The sequence below is a fragment of the Pipistrellus kuhlii genome, unplaced genomic scaffold (genome assembly GCF_014108245.1).
Source record: "Pipistrellus kuhlii isolate mPipKuh1 unplaced genomic scaffold, mPipKuh1.p scaffold_m20_p_10, whole genome shotgun sequence".
NCBI classification, from domain to species: Eukaryota; Metazoa; Chordata; class Mammalia; order Chiroptera; family Vespertilionidae; genus Pipistrellus; species Pipistrellus kuhlii.
This window is the reverse complement of record NW_023425405.1, coordinates 52,746,879-52,769,024: the sequence shown is the minus strand read 5'-3', so window position 1 is coordinate 52,769,024 and position 22,146 is coordinate 52,746,879. Positions and strand designations below refer to the sequence as shown.

At 38.9% G+C, this 22,146-nt stretch overlaps 1 protein-coding gene across 2 annotated transcripts in view; it reads left to right on the top strand.

The window, feature by feature from the left end:
• VPS41 (VPS41 subunit of HOPS complex) overlaps positions 1-22,146 on the top strand; it is a 113,198-nt gene that overhangs the window by 66,719 nt on the left and 24,333 nt on the right. For both annotated transcript variants that reach the window (XM_036429762.2, XM_045578601.1), the window contains exons 10-18: positions 732-798; positions 4,784-4,881; positions 8,910-9,039; positions 10,523-10,638; positions 11,861-11,917; positions 13,693-13,754; positions 15,522-15,603; positions 18,410-18,502; positions 20,735-20,862. In XM_036429762.2, the coding sequence (XP_036285655.1) occupies positions 732-798; positions 4,784-4,881; positions 8,910-9,039; positions 10,523-10,638; positions 11,861-11,917; positions 13,693-13,754; positions 15,522-15,603; positions 18,410-18,502; positions 20,735-20,862 (833 nt within the window). The remainder of the gene's footprint in view (positions 1-731; positions 799-4,783; positions 4,882-8,909; positions 9,040-10,522; positions 10,639-11,860; positions 11,918-13,692; positions 13,755-15,521; positions 15,604-18,409; positions 18,503-20,734; positions 20,863-22,146) is intronic.

The following is a 22,146-nucleotide window of genomic DNA, read 5'->3' as shown; positions in this document are numbered from 1 at the left end:
ACACACACAAATTGTATACATATAATTTAAAATAGGGAACTTTCTGTGAAAGACTAGCATTATGTATTAAGGTACATTTTTTTTCTGCTGAATATTCCCTTCCCTCCCTTTCTTTTCCTTTAAAAATGTAAAAACTATGTTTAGCTTACAGATCTGAAAAACAAAACAAAACAAAACAATACAAAAAAAAACAGGCCTGGGCCAGGCTGTGATTTACCTGATTTAAATTATATAACACATTGATTTTAATATACTCAAAAGAAGAAGAGTCTGTGCCACTTTCACAAAGTATTACTTAGCAACAGTAAAATATATCACCAATATGTAATCAGAAACACAAGACCTAGTACGAATGTTGCCCAAAAGAGCCATTGGCCTTCCTTGAATATGTGCTTGTGCCAGAGCTTTATTTGTCTGATGACAGAAGTGGCTCTTAAGTAGAATTGGAAAGAGTGGGCCATCGGAAACATGTTAAAACTATCTCATAGTTTTCTTCCTTTCTTTGCTTTGGAGTAAGACTTTATTGAAGAATAAAATGTTGAAGTATTCAATATATAAGTAACAGTTGTTATCTATCGTGGAGATTAATTTTTGTCACTTAAGTCAGTGGGTAGATTGTATGCACTCCATTTCCAGTACTGCATGGTTAATTTAAGTATCATATAGTGAATGACATGTTAGAAAGAGTTTTTCATCAAGTGTGTAAAATAACCTGTGATTTCATTTTCTAGATATGCTCAGTGAAGGAACGGCACGCCAGTGAAATGAGGGACTTGCCAAGCCGATATGTTGAAATAGGTAAGCCTTCCATGAGTATAAAACCGCAAAGGAGACTGTTTTGCTAAGGGTCCTAAGACTACGTTCTTCTTCAAGCCTTAGCGCTTGTGACTGTGATGAAACTGGTCAAGGAGCTTTTGTTTTAAGTGTTGAAACTTCATTACAGAGACCCTTTCTTTCCTAACCATATTTCTTATTTTTACACAAGAACTTTGTATTGAATAGTTGGCTTTGGAGTTGAATAACTGGGCTCTGATTCTGCCTGCTACCTAGATTTGGAACAAATTCTTACCTACCTCAATATCCTCATCCGTAAATTGTGGGAAAGAATCCGTGTCTCACATATTGTTTGTGAGAATTCCACGAGTTAATATGTGCACAACGCATAACACAGTACTGGCCTCTGGTCCTGTCAACGTGTGTATTCTGAATATTAATTTTCATCATTACTGCTCTGGTCCAAACTGCCATCATCCCTTTTCTGGATCACTGCAGTAGCCTCCTAACTCTCCGTCCCCTGTGAATCACTGTAATCTAGTCTCTTCCGTGCAGTAAGATTACAAATCAGATCGTGTCACCACCCTCAGTCTCCTCCCGTTGTTCTTAGGATAAAAATGCAACTCTGAGACATGACCACAGGGACCTGTGCTGCAGCTACACTGGCCCCTTACACCTCCCCATGCTCCTTCCTCCCCTCTGTGTAGAATGCTCCTCTGGCTTCTTTACTTCATTGACTTTGTATCATCCTTAATCACACCTCAGGTCAAGTATTGCTTTCCTGGGAAAGCCCCCTGGGCCTCCCTAACTACGTCACATCCCCCCATTATGGACATGTGGAACGTTCCTCTTTTTACCACTTGTTTCTGTTGCAGCAGTCATGTGATTATTCATTGCCTATCTGTCTTTTGCACAAAATTATAGTCTCCTTCAGAGTACACACTTGGTCTGTCTTTGCTCAGTGTTTGTATCTCAGGGCCCTGGCACACAGAAGGTGCTAAATGATATCGGGCTGAATGAATCAGTGACTCTGGGAAAGAGCTGTTCAGAAGAATGGCAAGGGTGACATGCAATTTACTTCTTCAACTTAGTTTTATAACTTAGTGCAAAAGTTATTTAGATAGAAAGCCTGAAAATGGACAGACTTTTGTCAATTAAATAGATATAGTAAACACTATTTTTTTATTACTTGCAACTGAGAGCAATAGGAGACATACTAGTATTTGTGTGGCAAGAAAATTTTTGCTATCTTACAAGTTAGCTGAAAATTTCATTTACCTGTTGGGTGATAAATGGGGAATGTAAATTTGATGGATCATTATAACAAAGTGAAACTGAGATAAATCATTTCCAACGACTATATTTCTAAAAATTGAAAGACATATTACATGGCAAATATAGTTACGGCATTTAAATCTGGGATGTTTTTTATTTGTAGTCAGATGTTGGTGGAAGGGTTTTAATAATGTTTTGCCTTAGAAGGATAAATATATACAGAATAGATATATACAGAATATAAGGTTCTGAAAAAAACTGAGAAACAAGATAATATAGAAGACTGATAACACCAGGATAAAGATAATTACTTTATTATCTCTATCTTCTATCCTGTTGTGCTCTACCAGGGAGAAAAAAAAAAAAAAAAAAAAAAGAAAACCTTTGAACATCTCAGTACATAGTGTCCTGAGAGAGATATATTAGAATATTTTAAGTACAGATGAGTTGTTGAAGAAGAAGAAGAAGAAGAAGAAGAAGAAGAAGAAGAAGAAGAAGAAGAAGAAGAAGAGGACGACGACGACAAAGACAACAAGAACTCTGGGAATTTTTTAAAAATATGTTTTTATTGATTTCAGAGAGGAATGGAGAGAGTTAGATAGAAACATCAATGATGAGAATCATTGATCAGATGCCTCCTGCAAGCCCCCCACTGGGAAGTTAGCCTGAACCAGGCATGTGCTCTGGACCCTTCAGTCCACAGGCCCAACGCTCTACCCAAACCAGCCAGGGCATCTGGGAATTTTTAAAGATGTAAAAATTTCCGGGGAAGGACAAAAATGTTGTTGATATCTCATTAGTTGATGTTTATTGCTCACATAGTAGGTATGGGCATTGTGCTATATGCCTTACCTGCATTAGTTTACATCCCTCTCTCAGCTCCCATTCAAAGGGCAGGTAGTATGTTTCTCATGCTATAGATGAAGAAAAATGGGGCTTAGGGACATAAATAACTTGGCCACCATCTTTCTAGCATGGCATTAAAATGGGTAGAATCTTCTTGTTAAGGTTACTACACCGTCCCAAGCCAGAAAAGCCTGGAGGTGATAACACCTACCTTTGTGAGAATTAGATATGACCTAAATAATGCCTGTCACCCCTACTTGGCAAATAATAGGGGCTCGCTAAATCACCATGCAAACTTCCACCCAGCCCTGTGATCACTAGTAGCTGACCCAGGATTGGCCCTGGAGCCCTGGGATTACGTTATTAAAGTGAAGTTCATCTGTACAACAACTGATGAGAAATACAATATCACATTACTGACATTTTAGTACTATGGTCAGTGGTTAAGTACCATATTTTTCCCCCTTGAGAGGAAACCTTTAATAATATAAGCCATTTCCACAGCAGGAGGCCAAGTGGTTTAGATAAGAGTCCTTAACTAGGATAAAGGAAAAAGGGACATATTAGGAGGTCTGGATTACAATTTGCTTTAGCCCTGAACAGTGTGATCTGCTATTCTCTAGTAAATGAGGCAAGACCAACATTGAGATTAAAGAAGTTCTGTGACTCTACATTTCTTAGATGCCAGATGTTTTAACTCTTCCTAATAAGTCAGAATCTCAAAAACACAAAAAGCTTTTCCTCTCTGTGGGATATTAATTTTTGTGGCTGTTGCAAAGGGTAACATTTCTTTTCTTTTTTACAGCTAAGTACTATAAGAAAGCAAGAAAAGATGTGTAGAAGTACATGTCTATTTTACTTCTTAATTTCATGTACTGTAATAAATGCTAATTTGTTAAGTACTAAATCTTACAAATTGACATTTTACAAATTGGGAATTAGCAATAGTTTAGGCAGTACTTTACAAAGTGATCCTCCTGGCACCATAAGTGGTTATTGCAATATTATTGACTCTATTCCCTATGCTGTACTTTTACATCCTGACTATTTTGTAACTACCAATCTGTACGTCTTAATCCTTTCACCATTTATTTCTTATAGATGTGGTAACCCTTAATTTTAAAGACTGTCTTTAAAAAGGAGAATGGAATTTATTTCCTCTGACCTTTGTTTCATATAAACAATAGTTTTATCATGTAATTTATATTTTTACACCCTTTGCTCCTTTTAAATCTTTAAATAAAATTTCTATTAAGTGTTTGAAAAAAAGAATTGTAGTTTCCCAATTACAAATAGCTTTCCTTGTGATCATTATACACCTGTAATGCCCTAACTGTGAAAAACTCAGGCATTTTTTAAAAATATATTTTATTGATTTTTTACAGAGAGGAAGAGAGAGGGATAGAGAGTTAGAAACATCGATGAGAGAGAATCATCGACCAGCTGCCTCTTGCACACCCCCTACTGGAGATGTGCCTACAACCAAGGTACATGCCCTTGACCGGAATTGAACCCGGGACCCTTCAATTCGCAGGCCGACACTCTACCACTGAGCCAAACCGGTTTGGGCAAACTCAGGCATTTTAAAAAAATTATTATTGCTATTAGTAGTTTACATTGGGTTTTCATGGGATTTAACTGTCATTTTTAAACTAGGTGGGCACTGTGTCACATTTGACCATTCATGCTGCTGTTACGATCAGGTTTGTTTTTTGTTTGCGATATAAATTTTCAGGTGAGGTTTTCAGATATCCTCTTCTGCTACTGAAGGCATGTCTGTGCCCCTTTGTGTTAGATTTCTAAAATGAGTGCATCTGGAATTCAGAGCCCATGCATCCCTCCTTTATGTGCTGCTTACTGATGAGTCTTTTATCCCTTTTGTTTGCAGTGTCCCAGTTTGAGACCGAATTCTACATCAGTGGTCTTGCGCCTCTCTGTGATCAGCTTGTTGTGCTTTCCTACGTGAAGGAGGTTTCAGAAAAAACGGTAATTTATTTCACTTCAAATGCAGCGGGAAGAGTGGGTTCATTTTCAGCAGAGTACCGAGATCAGGTTGTCCGTGAAAGGGCTCTGCTATAGTCTGAGCAGAACCTCCTGACTTATCAAATAAGGTCGGCAGAGATCTCCCTGTAGACCTAACGTCTCTGCCTTTCAGAAGCTCCCACTCATTGCCTGCCTTTGTTCGTTCTGATGAGCAAAGGGGAGTCCTTTTTTCCCCCACCTCTCTCGGTATTTTAATCGAAAGGAATGAAGGATTCCTCTTCCTGAAAGGCGAAGAAGCTAAGCTGACACTGTGCATTACCAGAAATGACAGCAGTGACGTTGATCTGCAGCAACAGGGCCCCTGTGGTCAGAGGGAATTACGGAGAGGGCAGTTCATTATTTCCTGTGGTCCAGACATATTTGTCTACTTCTCAGCGGCCTAGTGGTTCTGAGCAGCTTGATTCCGGCTTTGAAACAGACTGTTGCTAAGTCTCAGCTATCCATGCAAGCGGTGGTATGAAATGTATGGCTGAATAAGAAGTCGCAAAGAATCGAGATTTTGGGATCCGTGACTTTGGAAGGAAGCCTTTTGCTTGGTCCCGGCAGGGAGGGGCGTGCACACTCAGCCTCTCTTTGAAGGCCAGGTCGGCCCCACACCCAGCTTGTCTTTATGTCAGAGTCCAGGGGTCCTGTCAGGAAGGGGAAGGGGTGGCTTCAAGGCATAAACAAGGAAAGCTTGTTATAAAGGATTTCGTTTTGATGCTGTATATAAAAGAAATAGCAATTGATTATCTAGTCCTTTGCAGTTTACAGGCTCTTCTTTTCTGTATCCTCTCCGTTCTTTTCCCCCTTTTCAAATGCCAAGGAATAAAGTGGGGAGAAAAACCCTGGGAGCCCCGGTTTTGAAGTGGTAGCTGCTCTCAAGCGTTTCTCTGAGCTAGCACTTGCATCAGGAAGCCGTCGCTATAGTAACCTGAAATGCTGGGTACCCGTGTTGCTAGGCAATGGCTTAAGTTGTAGGCTTAAGTGAACGCTCAAACCTGCTAAAATCAATAGGGCTGGCTTCTAGCTCTGTTGCAGGACATCAGTTTATTTATTTATTTTTTAAATAAAAGTGGTGGGAATAAATACGCTACTTTTTGATGAGGAATGTGGGGAGGATTGAGAATGTGATTGAAAGACATAAGGAAAGGAGTAGTAAAGTGAAAAAGGGAAAACCTAATAAACAAGTGGCCAAAAAAAGAAAGAGAGGGAACCTTTGTTAATAAAAGAGAGTATTGGAAAGGAGTAAAAGCAAAGAAAGGGCAACCATATAGAGCAAATTAGAAAATGAAATTTTTTCAGAGAAAGAAGTGAGGGTCTTGCAAATGGCTTAAAAATGTGTGTGTCATTATATTCATTTTATATAACACCAAAGAACACCTTAAATCCTTATACAAAGAATAAACTGATAAAATTAAGGCAAAAGTAATCAAGGAGCAGCTTGGGGCCAATAATCCCCCACCCAACCTTTTATTCCATATCAAAAAGATCGCTTAACTGCAGCATTAAAATTCGTTTTTATATCACTCAATATAGTATCCCCCAACATGGCTTTCTTTTTACATGTGTGCATTTTTTTCCATACAGTTGCAGTCAGTTACACACTATTCCTTATTGCCATATTTTTCGGGTTCTTATTCCATTCTCTCTCCATGTGGTCATGGAGTCTTCCATCATATCTCTTACTAGACGCTCAGTGCATGAAAATTTGTGCACGGGGGGGGGGGGGGGGGGGGTGCTCCACCTGACCTGCACCCTCTTGCAGTCCAAGCCTCTTGGGGGATATCTGACTAATGGCTTAGGCCCTCCCCCCATGGGAGCGGGCCTAAGCTGGCAGTCAGACCTCCCTCCGGCAGGCAGGGAGCGGGCCTAAGCCATTGGTCGGACATCCTTAGCGCTGCCACAGAGGAGGGAGAGGCTGCACTGTACAGACATGAGTCGGCTTCTGGCTAAGCAGTGCTCCCCATTTGGACTTGCACTGACCACCAGGGCGCAGCTCCTGCATTGAGTGTCTACCCCCTGGTGGTTAGTGCGTGTCATAGCGACTGGCCATTCCCACTCATTCTGCCAATTTGCTTATTTCCCTTTTATTATATAATAGTGATTGTGTACTATTTTATCTGGTTGATATACCCCAATTTATTTAGCTATTCCCTTAATGTTTTATTTTTCTTTTGTTCAATAATAAAGGACATTTGTGGTAAGAATTGTGGTAAGCATTGGGGGTTAAAATCCTTTACAATAAACTGAGGACCAAATTTCTGCTTCTAGGAAGTTCACAGATAAGCAGAGTTTGTTTGGCCAGTGAACAATGGTTATCAAACAAGGCGATGAATCACATTGTTCATGGTTTTCTTACACATACTAGTATAAAGGAGCTCTTTATCTGGTATAGCAAGGCAGTTTTCTTTTACTATTATTTGATTCAAATATATTTTTTTATTTTGCTATTTTTTACTTTGTTACAGCAATTAAATTTTTTTTAAATATTCACATCTTTCAACTTTTCACTTCACTTTTTTTGTTTCAAAATTGAGATAATTCTCATTTAGCCACAGATCTGATAAATTATGCTCTGTGTTCACTGTTGTTGTTTTTCTCTACTGATTGATCTTTTATAGTTGCTCTTTTATTTTTGGGATGTTTTCAGTGTATGAGGGGCATAGCTAATGTAATTGCTTCTCAGTTAACCTAACAGAATCGATCAGAGGAATCCTCGAGGCTCACTGTTTACCTGGGGAGCCTGAGAGCTGGTGGCGGCCTGGACGTCCCTCCTGTTTCATTGAGCCACGCTGCAGCAGGCCTTGTTGCTTCGGAGAGGGGTCAGGTGTCTGTTGTATCCGTATGCTGAACGCCCCACATCATGAACTTCAAAGTAAAACAAACTGGGTTTGAAATCCACGGTTTACCATAAGTCCCAGTGTTTTTTTTTACAAACCCAGTTTCATCACTGACTTATGTAATTTTTATCTTAGTAAATCTTTTTTTAAATATATTTCATTGATTTTTTACAGAGAGTAAGAGAGAGAGTGAGTTAGAATCATTGATGAGAGAGAATCATCAATCAGCTGCCTCTTGCACACCCCCTACTGGGAATGTGCCTGCAACCAAAGTACATGCCCTTGACCAGAATCTAACCTGGGACCTTTCAATCTGCAGGCCCATGCTCTATCCACTGAGCCAAACCAGTTTCAGTTTAGTAAATCTTTTGATCCTCAGTTTCTTTATCTGTAAAATTAGGAACAATATTACTTACTAAGGGGTAATTTAAGAACTCCCTGAGAATAGTCTTTGTACTAGTATAATCACATTAGGTGAGTGGAGCTGTCAGAGGCCCTCAGTCAATCACCTTTTCCCCTTCTGTCTTGATCTAGAACTGCACTGTCCAAAAACTGTATGTCGCTAACCAGATATTTAAACTAAGTACTAAATTTAAATTAATTAAAACTAAATATATTTAAAACTCAGTTCTCCGTCACTGAAGTCATCTCTCAGGTGTTCAGTAGGCACCAGTGATCACGCCTGTCACATGGGACATAGCGGATAGGGAACATTGTCATCATCTCAGCCAGTCCTGCTTCAGACGTAACTCTTAATCTCTGACTTTTTATTTTCAGCATTACCAGTAGTGGCAGCAATTTGGATAATGGAGCAGTTGGTAATATTATTTGTACTCTGCTTGCATTTTATTGGTGCTGAAGAGGTGTAACAAAGTGGTCTAAGGCTGTGGTTGCCGTGGCGTTGAGTGGGCTGCACTTGTGGGCTGCTGGCATGGCACAGTAGTACCTGTCCTGTTTATCCTATGGAAAGGTTGGAAAATAAAACACAGCTCTGAGGCTATCTGTGTCAGGTGGCTAGAAGGTCTTCGATCTGTGCCGAAATGATAAAACCAAGGCATTTAATTATGGCTAGCTAAATTTAATTGGCATAATTTGTATATTATAGCTGTCATTCAAATGAGCTTTTTCCATTCTCCTTTTTGCCCTTAGGAAAGAGAATACTGTGCCCGGCCCAGGTTGGATATTATCCAGCCACTCTCTGAAGCCTGTGAAGAGATCTCTTCTGATGCTCTGACAGTGAGAGGCTTCCAGGAAAACGAATGTCGGGATTATCACTTAGGTGAGAAAGATGGAGGGGCTGACTCATCATATTGCTTGCATTTATATCCAGCACCCTCCACCCCTTCCACTCGAGTAGCACAACAGGAATTTAAATTGAGGTGCTGAAAGGATCTTAGAGAATAACTAGGCAGGCATCTTAGGTTGCAAATGTGGGCATCAAGGCTGAGAGACACTACGGAACTCGCTTGAGCTCCCTCAGCAGCAGAAGGAAGGGGGAGGGGAAATGATGGGGCCAGGATGGAGGTGAGTAGGCTCTGGGGTCTTTGTGTTTATACTTGATCTATGGCCCAAACTATTTAAAGTGACACCTACCCTACATTGATGTCAAGCAGCATGTTCTAATTACTCTCAACTTTATGTCCATAGACGGTGTGCTCTGGGATGGCCGAGAGGTTATCTTTCTGTTTGTCACCAAACACTCAGAGCCTAGCAGAGTGCCCGGCACTTACTAGGGATTCACTGAGTATTTGCTGAGTGGATAAAGGAACATAGTCAGTCACTGCTCACAAATAAAGGGAAAAACTGCTGGTTAGTCATACCAGAGGCATCTGTGTTTGGGTATTATCACATCCTTCAAAAACGCATTGATGAAAGTAGAACAGCTTAGGCTTTCAAGAAGTTCTGCTTTAAAGACAATTGACATTTTTGTGTGATATTTTTAGTTCTCATTTGAACCAAAGCAAATGAAGAAATACTCTATACATGTTTGAGGTTTCTTATATGAATCCCCTGATCATCTGAGAAGTGTGAGGCGAGTATTCTGGACTTGGCAAAAAGCGAACGTGACTCACAGCGGAGTGTCCAATCTAGGTATTTTGCTCCAAGCAAACTCTGCTGCACACTTAGAACCCGTTGAGAACAAGTCTTATAATTGAATTCTGCAGGAAACCCTCATAATCGGCATTGTGCACAACATGCTGAAATGACAGATTATATCTCCAGGGCTCGGGGCATCTGTCACTTATGCTTTAGATGGCCTTGACCTTGATGAGGAGGAAACATTTATTGCAGACTATGGGGTGTGGTTGTTCTATAAAAATAGGACAGTGCTGTAAATGGCCATTAATAAAGTTTATATACAGTTCATGAGTTCTGATATGCAGTAGACATGGAGAATTTTGAACATTACCTTTCAGCTGAAGTCAGAATATATTAAACACAGAATTTTAAACTCACCTTATTTTTAAAAAAGGTTTTTGGCATTTCTCTCCTCCTTACCTTCCTTCCTTTCCTTCTCCTTCCCTTTCTTTTTTCCTTCCAAATAGTTTTACAATTGAGTATTTTTTAAAGCACTAGGATATATTCTATCATTCTCTACCTTGTCCCACCCCTACCTTCAATCAAAACCAAATGCACAACCAAAGGTGTCGAGTTTTCTGTTCATGCTTACTAAGTTGGGTTGCCTAACCAACTCCCTTAAAACCACTGCCCAGGTTTCTGCTGTTGAGTTGCTCAGATGTCCCCCTCTCTCTCACCCACAGAGTATTCTGAAGGGGAATCCCTCTTTTACATCGTGAGTCCAAGAGATGTCGTGGTAGCGAAGGAGCGGGACCAAGATGACCACATTGATTGGCTCCTTGAAAAGAAGAAATATGAGGTAGTTTTGATTTCACTTTCTTGAAAGTATTGGCACATCTGTAGCATAGAAGATAAAAGGTTTCCGTGATAAATCTTTGATGTGGGTGAATTAGAATGCCCTGTGCTAGAAAACATGTTGGAGGCTAATAACTTTCCAATATTCCTTTTTAGAAATGTTTTGGGAAAAAGATCACAAGGAGGTTAACTAGCTTTACTGTTTAATGGAAGAGGAGTTGGTAATGGAGGGAGGGAAGGGGTTTCACCCAGCCTGTTGAAGTGTTTATTTTGTGCTTATTCAAGAGAAATAAAATAGAGCTAGTATTTTAGAATTGTCTGTTTGGATTTTTTCGTGGAATCATTCCTTTGGTGCTTATTTCATATATATAAGTAAAGCTGTTAAGTTAATGCTCACTTAGGTTGGTTGAACTATCCTCTTCGATGAGTTCAGATTAATTTTAAAGGATAAGAACCTGAATTTTAACCTCAGTAACCAGAAAGCCATTTTTGTGTAGGTTTAGTTATAGAAACTCTCTGGATGGGTTTTTATACTAATCAGCTAAAAACAAACAAACATAATCTATTTATACTAGTGTGTTGCTTTTAAGTTTGTAACCACCTGAAAGGATTTGGGGGAAAATGTTTTTAACTTATAAACTATTTAGAGTTCAGACATTGATACTAAGTTTATACCTTATTGCTTTAGCTCCAGTAGTTTCTTAAAGAAATAATTCTGTGTTTTAAACATTTGTGTTAATCATTATAAACTTAACAGAATAAAAATTAAGTCAGAGAGTTGCAAAATGTTATTTGTAGATATACCTAAGCATATGCATATAGTTTACTTTTTATGTTTCACAAAGGAAAAATATCCCTTTGTTAGTATAACTCATACAGATTTAGAATGACAGATGGCTTTTTTTGTTTGAACCTGGGAGCTGTAGTTACATTTTGCTTTCTGCCTGCAAAGTAATTCTAATATCCTAATGTGGAAATGAATTCAGCTGGAAATACGAGGAGTCTGCATTTTGGTTGGCTGCTTTGTTTGAGTTTGAATGCAGTGAGGTTCATTCAGCCATAACATTAGCAATTCCTATGCTAGAAGCAAAAGCTGCAGGAAAATGGGGCTTTATTTATGTAGTGTAGAACTCTTAAAACATAATAAATGTAGTATTTATAACCCCCTGTCTTTCTCACTTTCTCCCATTTTTCCTCCTCCTCTTATCATGCTCATGTAAATATAGGAAGCTTTGATGGCAGCTGAAATTAGTCAAAAGAACATTAAAAGACATAAGATTCTGGTAAGTGAGTAATTTTATTATTTGAAATATAGCTTTACCTTTCAATAAGTTATGATGAAATTGAAAGTAATTTAAAAAGAACTGATTCTTTCTGCCTTTTGAGAATTTCTTTCAAACTAATTCTCCAACCTGTAAGATCAAAATATTTCATTTTATTGAATCAGTTTCTGCTTGTAAACAAGAGACTTGAACACCTGCTAGGAGGTAGTTGTAGGTAATTTGGAAACCGGATTTATGAAATACATTCTAAATACAAAGCTTTCCAGTTATGTGTGGTGAGATTTCTTTAAGTCAGGTAAAATCACATTATCACAAAATGTATCAAGAGCAGTTTCATGAAAGTGGATTGCTTCAGTGTTTCCATAATAACAGACTCAATTGATTTTGTTATGGAGACTAATCTAGGACATCAAATACATTTTTATTACATTTGGACTCTGGAAAAATATAGTGACTGAAAGCCTATTTCTTTGCTAACTGTGACAGTGAATGTGCAGAAGGAAAGCAGAAAACAAATCTTATCCTCTGAGTGTGAAGTGTCCCTAGAGACCATCTAGCCCAGGACTCCTATTTACAGAGAAAGGCTGGAAACTTAGTCTTTTATGGCTGCTTGTTTTCAGCACAAATTCCTTTTGACCATATTTCTCCTACCTTAAACTTCTCTATAAAACGTCACATAAAGGCCTAATTCTCAAAAATGTACAAGCAAAAAAAAAAAACAACTCAGGAACTAAACAGAGAAAGAACTAGAGCATCTTTTTATTATTATTATTCAAAATTGTGGAGAAGAAGCAGGGATTATCTAGAAATGAGGCAGAAGATGTTCCAACCAATAATATATGTGATGGTGAAACTGCTTGGCCTGCTTGGTTATGTGGAGCAGTGAGGGGCTTATTCATAGGAAGAGTCTGATTCGGAAGGGCCATGTGGAATGAGGAGCTTGGCCTTGTTTTGGAGTCTCTAGAAGACAGGTTGAGCTTTCAGTGCCTCATCGCATTTGCTTGTTAGAAAGATTCTCTGTTGGAGATGGGGGCCAGAGGGAGGCCAGCTGAGATGGGAACCAATGAGGTGTGATTCCCTTCTTGGTGTGGAGGTGGAAGTGATGAGACCTGCAGAGTTGAGAGGAATGGAGTGGTGAAGATAGATGGAAGACATGGTCAACTAGACTCTGGGGTTTTGGTGACTGGCTCTGTGTGCATAGCGAAGTGAGAGCAAGAAATGTAGGCTGACTCCCAGGCTTTGGCTGGTGGATGGTGATGCCATTCAAAAAAAGAGAGAACAAGAGAAAGAGAAAGGGGTTGGAGGAGAGAGAGTGAATCCAGTTAGAATATTCATGTTTATTCATCTGGAAACCCAGTTTCCTCATTTGTAAACTCAAAGGTTTGAATTACATATTTTGGGGGTCTTATTTTCACTTGAACATTACTTTTAATATTTCCCTTTAATATGATGTCCTGTCATTTTGTTTTACTTACAACATTTCTTCAGACTTGACATAGACAGGTAGCTCACATTTTACAGATGAAAGCTCTTTGCAAATTCTAAAATTTGTGAAAATACAAGTATATTTAAAGGTGATTAGGAAGGGAATGAGTATAATTACAGAAATGTGCTTTTAAAAAAAGAGCATAATTACATAAAGCAAACTAAGATGTATAAATAGGTTCCAGTCAGTAGTGCTAACAGGGCCCTAATGTCATGGCCTCCTCAGAAACAGACTCAGCTTTTCAATTGTTCCAGTTAATTATGAAATTCGTTCATTTAATTTTCTCTAGGACATCGGCTTGGCATATATAAACCACCTGGTGGAAAAAGGAGAGTATGACATAGCAGCACGGTAATAATGACATTTACTTGCTAATGTAAATAGAACTGGTCAATGTTAGCAGTAAAAATAAGCCATTCTCTACAGTTGACAGATGTTTTTTATTTAATCTTCCTAATGGGTAATTTTTGACTATTCATGATTTTAACCACAGAATGAATTGAGATATATAGATACACAATTATTTAACCACCTACTATCTAATTTTTACCAAACAAATACTTACCTCTTTAATGATAAAGGTGTCAAAAACCATGAAAAGTCTGATATTTTTTAAAATATATTTTATTGATTTTTTACAGAGCAGAAGAGAGAGGGGTAGAGAGTTAGAAACATCAATGAGATATATAGATACACAATTATTTAACCACCTACTATCTAATTTTTACCAAACAAATACCTCATTAATGATAAAGGTGTCAAAAGCCATGAAAAGTCTGATATTTTTTAAAATATATTTTATTGATTTTTTACAGAGCAGAAGAGAGAGGGGTAGAGAGTTAGAAACATCAATGAGAGAGAATCATCAATCAGCTGCCTCTTGCACAACCCCTACTGGGGATGTGCCCGCAACCAAGGTACATGCCCTTGACTGGAATCGAACCTGGGATCTTTCAGTTTGCAGGCCGACGCTCTACCACGGAGCCAAACCTGAGATTTTATCCTTTTTATAAGCTAACAGGTTACCCTGTCACAGTTTCAGGGGTGCCTGAGCAATAGTAGTAGCCTAATACCAGCGTTTGTGCCAGATGCCACTGCACTGCAGAGAGGGCCAGGTGACCCTGCACAGGCAGTGGGCTATGTGATAGGAGAGGGACTCTGAACTTAGGGTGTCTGATTCTTTTATAATGGGCAGTAAGCTTGCCTCCCCTTGGCCTCAGAGGAAGATGTTACTTTTATTATACTGGACAGAAGACAAACCTGCCCTTTGCCCCGGAGGGAAGCTCTTTTTGGGTCCTCTCATTTTCAGGACCCAAACCAGTGTACTTGAGAAGAAGATAGTGTAGAATAAAGACAGTCAGTGCCTCTGCTTACAATTCAATCAGAATTGTCTCTCAACAAGACGGTGCAATTAAATGGAAATGATCACACTGCAGGCTCCTGGTCTGCCGGGGTGTGTGGTAGGCAGAAAACATCCCTGTGATGGTATGGGTGAGCCATGGGAATGGCTTTGCCTGCGGCTAAGTCTTGCACATGCCCTTCTGCAGGCTGCGTGTACAAGGCTGACCGGAAGATAGCCTTCAGGCCTTCTTTTCCTCCCCTGAGATTTAGGGACGGATGTTTCTTTCATGTGCAAATGGAGTAAAGTTTTCTTCATACGTGAACACTTCTCCAGATTATATACGATACTGTGACAGGATTCTAATTTTCTCAAGTCTACTTGTGTAGTCCATTATTTAAAGTCATTGAAGAAGTGGCTTAAATTGGCACTGCAGGGTACAGTGACATTTCTTCAAGGCAAGAAAGGTCCCAAGATCAGCAGTGTTCATCTGATGAACAGGAAACTCAGAATAGGAAAGTCATGAGAAAAACCTCTCATTGTATGTAGTCTTCTGAAAGGTATTCATCTTTATTTATAAGTATTGTGTATTTTTATGATTTTCATCAACCTTATATATACAAAACAAGTGAGTATCAGTGCCACTTGAGAAAGAATTTTGTCAAAACTCTGAGATGAGAGATTCATTTAAAACATGAGGGGAAATGTCTATTTATTCTGTCTCAGTTTATTTCTTTTTACTAAAACTTTCTTTCTCTCTGGGATGTTTTTGCTACTAGCAAATGCCAGAAAATTCTTGGGAAAAATGCAGCACTCTGGGAATATGAAGTTTATAAATTTAAAGAAATTGGACAGCTTAAGGTAAGCCTAACTTTATTTTTTTAACTCTTAATTTTTTTATGTAGTATATTAATATAGGTATGCCTCGGAGATATTGTGAGATAGGTTTCAGACCAGTGCAATAAAGCAGATATCTCAATAAAGCAAGTCATATGAATTTATTTCCCAGTGCATACAAAAGTTGTTTACACTATACTGTAGTTTATGAAATGTGAAGTAGCATTATATCTTTAAAAAAAAACAAAAAGTTCACATATCTTCATTTAAAAATACTTTATTGCTAAAAAAAAAAAATTCCAATCATCATCTGAGACTGCTGGACAAAATTGTTTCAGTTGAGTTGGTCCATGCAGGATTGCTACAAGCCTTCAATTTATATTTTAAAAATTGCAATGTCTGTGAAGTGCTATAAAGCTAAGTGCAATAAAACAAGGTATGTCTTTATTGAGATGGAAATAAAATTAAGACACTAATAGTGACTTCTTTATTAGGAAGTATTATCTCACCTAGGAAGAAAAGTCAAACTTTCCAAAATTAGTTTAAAAGTTAGTTTATATATTATATGTATAAAAATGAACATGTAATATATAAATGATGTGTTCACTTTCTTATCCCCTTCCAGTTCTGTGTTCAGATGAAGTTTTCATATTCCTTTTTTTTAAAAAAACAAAAAAATTCTTGATTGATTTTAGAGAGAAGAGAGGGGAGAGAAAAAGATTTGTTCCACTTATTTATGCATTCATTGATTGTTTCTTGTATGTGCCCTGACTGGGGATTGAACCTTCAACCTTGGCAAATCAGGATGACTCTAACCAACTGAACCAGGGCTAGTTATGTTTTTTAGTGTGGTTTTTGTTATTTAATCTTCCTGAGAGGTTATGTTTTTAGAGAGAGAGAGGAGGGGGAGAGAATGAGAGAAACATTGATGAGAGAAGCATCAATTGATTGCCTCCTGTATGGGCCCTCACTGGGGATTGAACCCAAAGTTGAGGTCTATGTACCCTGACTGGTATTTGAACACACAACCTCTTGGTGCACAGGGTGAGTCTCCAGCCAACTAAGCCACCTGGCCAGGGCTAGTCATGTTCTTTCTAATGGATGTGAAAAGTAGGTATAGTCTTATCCAGTAGATTTTATTACATGAGGGTGTTTTGTGTGTGTGTTCTTTTCAAATTTACTAAAGATTAATGCTTTTTAAAATGATATTTTACTTGCTATAAAATAAATGGAAAAATTTGACTGTGTAGCTCTAACAAATAATTTTGATACTTTATTTTTTAATATTTTGTTTTGTTTTGTTTTGTTCATCCTCACCCAAGGATATTTTTTCCAGTGGTTTTTATAGAGAGAATGGGATGTAAGGAAAGGAGAAAGGATGTAGGGGGAGGAATGTGGGAGGGAGCTATATAGATGATGAGAGAGAGAGAGAGAGAGAGAGAAATAGAGAGAGAGAGAGAGAGAAAGAGAGAGAGAGAAACATCGATCAGAGAGAAACACATTGATTGGTTTCCTCCTGCAGATGCCCCAGTCTGGGCAGAGGATTGAATATGCAGCCCAGGTACATGCCTTTGACCGGGAATGGAATCTGCGACCCTTCAGTGTGTGGGGCTATGCTCTAACCACTTACCAACACCAGCCAGGGCCATTTTTTAAAAGTCTTTCAACTTGGTGCACAATATCAAATCAATAAAGTATTCCTATATTTGTTTATTAAAAAAAAAATAACTTTAACGTGTGGGGATCTTTTCATTGGGCTCTTAGCGTTGTGAATATTCTTTTAAAAATTCCCAGTTACTCAGCTGATCAGCCCCATATGTTTTCTCCTCCTTGGGAAACCACCAAGGACGTTGCCCCTCCTGTTTATCGGGCTGCTTCTGGAGTGTGTTACCCTGTCCTGTGGCCATGTTTACCAGGTGCCTCCATCACCTAGATCTCCCTTTTGAGTACCTTATCTCTGTTAGAAGTGTGTGGTAGCCATTTTTTACTGTATTATATATTATTGATAATCACTCAAATTAATGTGACTCCATTTTCTTCCCAAATCAGTCATTCTCCTTTCAATCTGTGTTTATGACATCACGTTATATCCATTCCTCCCTGCTTGGTAGCTCAATGCCACTGTTTTGATGTGAACTCCTAACTCTCCGTATTCTATTTAATCTCCAATTCTTGTCAGTTTTACCCTGTGAGTATCAATAGGGCCTCTCGCTTCCCTTCTGCTACTGCTGCCTTAACTCTTGATAGTTCTACCAGCAACCCTGACCCAGAGTTAGCTGTTTAAAAAATCAATGTGCTGCTCTCACTTCCCCAATACCTGTTGTTTGCCTCCTACCCACGTGATAAGATCTGAACTCCTTTCAAGACCCACCTCACCTTCCTCTCCAGCCTCATTTCCCTTCCATGACCTCATTCCACATCTGTGACTACTCTGGATACAGAGTATGCTTTCATGGCCCAATGACTGTGCTCATGCTGATCCTCCTTTTAATATAATCTCTGTCATTGTCTCCCTCTTATTATTTAGATTTTCATTAATTCAACAGAAAGAACAGAGATGTGCAGGTTACCCTAGGCAATTTTTATTTATTCACTCAAGCATACATATCCCTCATAGATACATAAAAATAAATAAAAAAATTATGATATAAGAAAATTGAATTTATTTGAATTTTTCCTCCTTATAATAATTTCCTAAAGTACTTTGTTGCCTTAAATTTTAAAATTGAAAATGTAATTTTATGTTTTCTGCATTATTAGAGTATAGTTTTGTTTCACCACTTTTTAAAGATTTTTGTTATGTTTTGATTTTTCCCTTTTCCTTCCCTAGGCCATTAGTCCTTATTTGCCAAGAGGGGATCCAGTTCTGAAACCACTCATTTATGAAATGATCTTACACGAATTTTTGGAAAGTGATTATGAGGTATGGCATTTAGGCATGGTCGTATTTACTTGATCTCAATGGAAAAATATTAAGAATTTTAGAAAAATAATATAATGGAGCAACTGTTTTAAAGTTAACTGATTTGCAATTTGTGTGTGGTAGATGAAACTGAGATAAATTCTAATGACTTTTAATGTTAATGATGTAGATGGTGAAAATCTCTAATCCATGTAAATTTTGGAGATTTTCTTTAAGTTACCACCTTAATAGAAAAAGGGACTCTGTACCATTTGGGGATTTCATAAATGGAATAGCAGCTGCAATTGCTGAGTATAATCCCCCTTAACAAATCAGAGCTTCCTAACGTGTGAGATTCAGCACTAAGTTTGCCAAAGGAGAATTAAAGAGAAATTGAGGGGGTAGGAATGGAGCAAGGAATTGGAAATGATCTGTTTGCTTATTAAAAGAAAGGCAGTACATAAAATTGATTATCTACTCTATACTGCACTTTTTACATGCAAATTGTGATGTTATACTCCCAATAGCACTATACACAGTCATTTCAATTTTACAGGTGAGGATACTAAAAAATGAAGAAATTAACTAACTTGCCCAAGACCATACATTTAATAATTAGCATGCCAAATTGTAATTTAAGTTTGCATCCACCCAAAATGGATGATAATTTTTAAAGTTTGTTAATTAACACACATTTATTCTGAAAGTATCTGTTCAGTGCCTACTCTATTCCAGGAATGTGCTAGGCACCAGGCATGCGAGTGTGAATGGGATGATGGTCCTTCAGCAGTCACTGGTAGTCTGAGTCACACCCAAGCATGGGAACCAACCGTTCTCGACAGTGGCTGTATTTGTCCCGCAGACGAATTTGTGCTACTGTCATTCGGTGGGCAGAAGCCAGCAGGAATGCTGTTAAACATCTCACAGAGCACACAATAGGCCCTGCCACAGAAAATGATCTGTCCTCGGATGTCAGTCCAACTGCAGTCATGCTCATGTATAGGAAGGTTGCAGTTTGGATGGAAATGTGTCGCCTGTTGCTGTAGTGTCTCACCATCCTTCCTGAGGGTCACATTAGGAGAAAGTGTGTAGGCCTATAATGGAGACTATATTCCTGATTCATCTGTGATTTTCTTCTTACCAAATCCTGGTACTTTACAGAAGCAAATTGTACCACACAGTTTTTATTTCTAAATATCATTCAAACAAATACAAAGTAGTTTATTGGAATATTGGTTGAGTTATTTAATATTAATGTGATCTTTTTCAATAATGTGAAAAGTTTTACTTTTATTTGCGGTGTTGTTCCTAAAGTTGTCAAGGATCAGTAAGTAAGCTGCTCTACTGTAGTGAGTTACAAAACTGAGGGCTAACGGCAGGAATCTGGAGGGCAGAGGCTGCCCAGGACACAGGCCAAGAATCAGCCACGGGAGAGAAACGGGAGCTAGGTGATCTGGGGTTTTCTGTCAGAACCACAGAATTTGACACCTAAGGATAGGGTCAGAGCTAGGGGATAAGACTTGAATCAAAGTCTCAAATCCCCAAACAAAACCAGATTTAGAGGCGGAGGGGGAGGAGGACAAGGAGGGTACCTTGCTGAAGGATGCTGGGCGATTCCCCTCAGCCCAGATCTAACGTGCATGAGAGGCGGTGGGGGAGGAGCTAACCTGACAGTGTCTGTAGGATGTTAGCGATGCCATCCACATGCAGAATGAGGACAGAGCAAGTCAAACCCACATTCTCTCTGTGCAGTGATGCTTCATTGGAGGACCAGAGGGCATTTCTTATTTGTGCATTTCATAAACTAAGAGTAGACGTGGATGACACCACCTGCTTTCCCAGGAGTGGTAAATTGCGATTAGGGTGCAGTAATTCTGCCTCTCTTGGCTACCCCCAAATCTATAGTCTGGAAATTGATACATTGATACATTTATGGACCAAGGTTTCCATCATAAAATTATTTTGTCTGTTTCCATGAATACTTTTAGGACTATTTAGATTAGGGGTGTCGAACTCAATCAGAGAAGGGGCCAAAATCTAAAATCCAGCCTAAATCGCAGGCCGAATGGTTTACTGAACAGTCATAAACTGTCATTGTGATGGAAACGCAGTGGAGTGCAGTGATGACAGCGCGGTGCGGGCCACATTGCAAGGCCTGGCGGGACGGATTTGGCCCCCGGGCCTTGTGTTTGACACATGTGATTTAGATCGTTACCTATTTAGAGAGTGTTCTTCTTTCTCCCCCTTGGTTAGGGTTTTGCCACGCTGGTCCGAGAATGGCCCGGAGATCTGTACAACAATTCGGTCATAGTTCAAGCAGTTCGGGAGCACCTGAAGAAAGACAGCCAGAACAGGACCTTATTACAGACCCTGGCAGAACTGTGAGTATGACTTAGTGCTGCTTTTTTCAAATCGGTCTACATGGGATGTTTTTCCTATTTTAGGTCTGGTAAACTCTGAGTAGGGAGGACAGAGGGAAGGGAGTCCTTTATACCATTTTTCTATATTCCCTCTTAGTGAAAGCCTTTCATGAGCCTTCAGTGAACAACTACGAGGCAAGAAAAATATGTGCAATTGTAACGTAATCTGTTTCCTAGAGGAGAAGAGTCCTGGTCAGCAGTACTTGGTAGAGGCAGTGGTTCTGGGAGGGAAGGATGCTGCATCTGAGATTACGTAGGCAGAATGGTTTCCCCACAAGTCTGTGGATTCTGTCGTTCTTGGATCTCTGGTCTGTAAGTCTCTAAGACCTTAGACTCCTTATCTGTAAGATTGCAGGTAACAATTCCTTAGGGGATGCTTTTAAGACTGAAGTGATTTGTCATAATCAAGAACTAAGGACAGTACCTAGCGTTCATGTAGGGCGTAGGAAATGGAATCTGGATTATGTTTCATATTTATCGGTACTTTTACAAAGTGGCCCAGGCTCTGTGCTATATGCCTGTCACAGAGAGATAGATAAGGCACGCCCAGGCCCTCACAGAGCCTTAGTCTAGTATAGTGGTCGCCCACTAGTGGTCCATGGGCCACTGGTGGTCTGTGAAGTCCGAAAGGTTGGTGACTGCTGGTCTAGTGAACAAGAAGCCAACTGCAGGTGATCTCAGGATGACAGTTCTGCTTCAGGCCCTCCTTGACACTCCTACCACTCCTTGGCCTATCTTACATCTTTTGCCACGACCAAGGAAGGTCTTGACATAGAGAGATTTGTGTTTGTGGCATTCATCATTTTCTTCTGGAAACATTGTTATAGACATTCCTTAGATTCTGTAGTACCAACAACACACCAACGATACTAATAATTCTGTAGGACTGATCCTGGACACAGTGCGGATTAGTTCAGCTGACTTTCCGGAGCCAGCATAGGGAGTTAAGCAATGTGAAAACCATTGTTTTAACAACAACAAAATAATTACATTTTATACAGCTCCCTTATCAATAAGCTTTTGGAATATCATTATTTATCAGCTGAATACTGTTTATAAGAATTTGAACTGATTTTTCTACTATTCGAATAAGCATTTCCTTCATTCTGGATAATAGGGTGTGTTTTTTGTTTTTTGGGTTTGTTTGTTTTTTGGGTTTTTTTTTTTCTGATATGTGGATTTCTATTTTAAAAAAGAGAATTTCTATAAAATAACATTTTTATTGAATACTGTAAATTTTCTAAA